We start from the raw sequence: 4,487 nt of genomic DNA on the forward strand, positions 1-4,487 counted from the left end.
AAGGATCTCACCACAAATCTGAAAACCGTGACTGTAAAGGGTTAATCAGCAACTTGCAACGGCCACTTGACCCTCTCGCTAGACTTTGAATTACTAATTGATTTGTACTTAATACTGAATATTATCTACGCGCTCAATAAATCAGTACTGGCATAAGGAAGAGATAAGTGGTTTTGCAGAGAGTATCACAATGCCTGTATGAAAAGTATTTCAGATCCCGATATTCCAATCCCTACTTCAAGGCAAGGGCACCCAAGTTCCCGAAGTTCCACCGTCTTTCCGCATTTATTAAAGTCGTTTCCTCTAATGCTCACTGATTACCATCACCCCGAAGGTGAGCTGGGCAGAACGGCGGCCGCGCGCAAGGGAGGGGCGGGGTGAAGATTGTCAAAGGCTCCCCTTCATGTACACAAACACACCCCCTCCCAGCCCCTCCCAACGCTTTGAAATCCCAACCCGGCTTTGTTGTCTCCCCCCAAGGGGCCGGAATGCTCAGAGCCCGCAGTATAAAGGCAGCCGCGGTGGCGGTGGCCGCGCAGAGCCCCGCAGTGAGGACTCCGGGACCGGCGGAGGCTCTGGGAACACTGACTCTGCAGCTGCGCCGGCACGGCTTCCAGGAGACCAGGCTTGCGAAGTGACATTCCTTTCTCTTTCTCTCCCTGAGCCTTTCTGAGATGACGACTCTGGGCACAGTAGGTGCTGCCCGGGTCTTGGTAGCCCTGGTAGCTGCGGCTCTTTGCAGCCACCCTCTGCTCGGAGTGAGCGCCACCTTGAACTCGGTTCTCGTCAATTCCAACGCCATCAAGAACCTGCCCCCACCGCTGGGCGGCGCTGCCGGGCACCCAGGCTCCGCAGTCAGCGCTGCTCCCGGAATTCTGTTGGAGGGCGGCAACAAGTACCAGACGGTTGACAACTACCAGGTGAGAAGGGTCTCAGGGATCTGGGAACTCTGTGACCTTGAAGTGGTCTCATTTGGGGAGGAGGGAGTAGAACGTGCTAGGTGTGCGCGGTTCAAGGCTTATTCGGAAAATCTGCCTTTCGGTGCAGTGGGCGGCAACAGCTTTTGGAGAGGTGGGCAGAAAGGGACTCTGATGAGCATCCAAGTTCAGGAGTGTGGTACCTGGATGCCCAGGTGCCTCACCCTCTCCTGGCCCCATTCCCACAGCCATACCCATGTGCCGAGGACGAGGAGTGCAGCACTGATGAGTACTGCGCGAGTCCCACCCGCGGAGCGGGCTCCGGTGCGCAAATCTGCCTCGCCTGCAGGAAGCGCCGAAAACGCTGCATGCGTCATGCTATGTGCTGTCCTGGGAATTACTGCAAAAATGGTGAGTCGGGCAGCTCCCTTTCAGACTCAAACTACCCTCTACGAGCCTGAGCCCACCGCTGGGAGACAACGCTCTGCTTCTGAGAACACGCTGCACCACCTGCAAGTGGGACTTCAGCGTGAGAGGTTCCCCTGCAACACCTTCGTGGCGAGTGTTAAATTCGGGAGCAAAGAGAAGGAAGGAAGTTCTGGAGCTCCTTATCTTCCCGTGCCCCTCGATTATTTAACACGACGTCTTACCTCAGAATGGACCCTTACACAAAAATTTGTCTAGGGAGAGTCTTGACACCATTTGAGAAAGATGGGGTGGGGAGGTGGAATTATAAAGAGACCAAGGAAACCAGAAGGGATGTTTAGTTGCCTCTTTCATTTTTCTTATAGTGCCTCTCCCTCACGATCCCCGTTCAAACTGTTATCTGTCAGCAGACAGTGATTTATCTGTGCTGGCCATTCTTAAGGGAGACCTTGATAGCCTTGCATCCTTGGCGTCTCCATCCTTCTCTGCCTCCAAGTCCCGCTGCCATAAAATAAGTACTCCTCCCCTCAACCACATGTCCACTAAAATTTAATGTCTCAAAGAGGTAGATTCAGACAGCCAAAGAAGTCTCCAGAAATAAACTGAAGGGTGGCGACCCTTCTTAGGACCCAGTAATACTCCGGGATGAACTAAATCTCTGTAATACAGAAATTATACAGTAAAGTAACTGGTGAGTGAGATTGTAATCTTCGAGGCATCTGGTGTTGCATTTGCTTAACTTAGTCTGGCAGTACCCATATAGCACTAAGGGCAGAGAAGTTATTTTTAAAAACTTTAAGTGACTGATTTTATTTTTCTTATCCCAAGGGTGATATTAAAATGGGCAGAAATCTCATTGCCACTACCACAGTTGGTGGGAAGTGTCTTAAATGGCTAGATTGGGGATATTGCCTATGAGTGCACACTGACGCTTCTATCCACTTGGGGAATTTTGCTTTAACAGTAGAAAGGAAGTTTGGTTCATGTTTAAAATAATATTACTATAATGAGGTAACTCAAGTCGGTGCAGGTATAACAGACTGCCACTGTCACAGCTATTAGCAGTAACACATTCCAGGTCAGGGGTTAAACACTATCTTCTCCTTCCTTAGGAATATGTATGCCTTCTGATCACAATCATTTCCATCGAGGGGAAATTGAGGAAACCATTATTGAAAGCTTTGGTAATGATCACAGCACCCTGGATGGGTACCCCAGAAGAACTACACTGTCTGCAAAAATGTATCATAGCAAAGGTAGGTTAAAAGACCTTAAGACTCATTCTTTTTGGTAAGCACCTCAAAGTGTCTTTTGGACTACCTTAATGAAATAACGGAGGCTTAGCAGTGACCATGTGCTTTTCCTATTGTCTCCTCCTTCCTAGGACAAGAAGGCTCTGTCTGTCTCCGATCATCAGACTGTGCCACAGGGTTGTGTTGTGCTAGACATTTCTGGTCCAAAATCTGTAAACCTGTCCTCAAAGAAGGTCAAGTGTGCACCAAGCACAGGAGAAAAGGCTCCCACGGGCTGGAGATATTCCAGCGTTGTTACTGCGGAGAAGGCCTGTCCTGCCGGATACAGAAAGATCACCATCAAGCCAGTAATTCTTCTCGGCTTCACACCTGTCAGAGACACTAAGCCAGCTGTCCGAACACAGTGGACTCCATTTACCTAATATATTCTATGAAAACCGTTTGTGACTTTTGTGAGCTCAATCCTTAAGGATATACAAATTCTGTGGTTACAGTTAAACATTCCAATAATACCTTCCGAAAATCTGGAGTGTAAGAGCTTTGTTTCTTTATGGAACTCCCCTGTCATTGATTGCAGTAAATTACTGTGTTGTAAATTCTCAGTGTGGCACTTACTTGTAAATGCAACAAAACTTTTAATTATTTTTCTAAAGGTGCTGCATTGTCTATTGTTCTTCTCGTTATGTAAATTTTTGTACACATTGATTGTTATCTTGATTCTAATATTCTATATTGAATTGAAATAAATAATTTCAGCTGACACTTCCTAAATGCATAAGCCTTTCCCCTTTTAATTCTAGAATCTAGAATGCAAGGAGCTTTTAGAATGGCAAATGATAGGTATATAAAATTAATCATGAAAATATTAGCTTATTTTCCAAAATGTACTATCTCAGTGCTTGGATTATGTTTACCTCTAGGCTGTGATAGTCCTTGAAATAAAATTTAACATTTAATACCATGAAGTGTTACAAGTATAGATAAATTTTGGCAGTGTGATCTGAGCGGGCTGTATGTATGTGGTGTTTGCATGTAAACAATTGATAAATACATGCAGATTTTGTACCAAATTAGTTAATTTGAAGTATCTTAAATACCACTTCATGCCAGAAAAACTTGCTCTAATTTCTTTGATTTTTAAATAATTATTACATAAAAACCACAAATCCTCTTTCATTTCATTCTTTTCTCTTGCTAGGTGAGTTGAATATTTCAATTTTTGCTTAACCAGAAATCTGTTGATTAGAATAAGGATGCGGGTTTATTGTTTAAAAGAAAATCCACAGAAATGAAATCTATACTGACTTTGCATTTTTACTTGCCAACGTTGATACTGGCAAATACGAGATGGGGGAAGGGGAGTGCAACGGTCCTAATTTACACTTATTCTGTAATATACAAAAAGTCCACATCCAAACCACACAATGCTGGCTTTGAGGCACTCCAGAGGACAGTGACTGATCAACTGTCCAGAACATTTCCTTAAATAACACAGATGTCCTAGAATGTTTGTTGTTTTTGTATCCCTGGAAGTGGTTCGATTTCAAGGGTCTTTGCCAACAAGACACAAGGGTTGGTTGGTTCTTCCCTGAGAGGGGAACCGGCAGGATGTCTGTTGTTACATTCTTTTTGTCTGCAAGTTTCAGCTTACTCACCCTGGAGAAACTTTCTTTTTCTACATGTGCTTGTTGGCTGATGTGCCAGGAAGGCCAATTCTAAGGCCTGCTGTCTCCAATAAAGCACAATAGAGGAAACAGGAAACCCTTTCTTCAAAAATAAGAAAGAAGGGCCTCTGTTTTAAGAGGGGAGAGGAGCAATGGTTTAAATGGGCCTTGGTTATGGGATCCCTTCACTCCTACAGGAACGGGCTGAGGCCAGACTCTGCCTCTGT

General features: G+C 45.4%; 1 protein-coding gene across 1 annotated transcript; it reads left to right on the plus strand.

Annotated features, from left to right (window-relative positions):
* Window positions 1-510: 510 nt before the first annotated feature.
* Window positions 511-3,622, plus strand: DKK1 (dickkopf WNT signaling pathway inhibitor 1). Its single transcript, XM_006181682.2, has 4 exons — window positions 511-920; window positions 1,166-1,328; window positions 2,456-2,599; window positions 2,728-3,622. The coding sequence occupies exons 1-4, from the start codon at window positions 675-677 to the stop codon at window positions 2,979-2,981; spliced, it is 807 nt and encodes a 268-aa protein (XP_006181744.1). The 5' UTR covers window positions 511-674; the 3' UTR covers window positions 2,982-3,622.
* Window positions 3,623-4,487: the final 865 nt, after the last annotated feature.

This window comes from Camelus ferus, chromosome 11, assembly GCF_009834535.1.
Source record: "Camelus ferus isolate YT-003-E chromosome 11, BCGSAC_Cfer_1.0, whole genome shotgun sequence".
NCBI lineage: Eukaryota > Metazoa > Chordata > Mammalia > Artiodactyla > Camelidae > Camelus > Camelus ferus.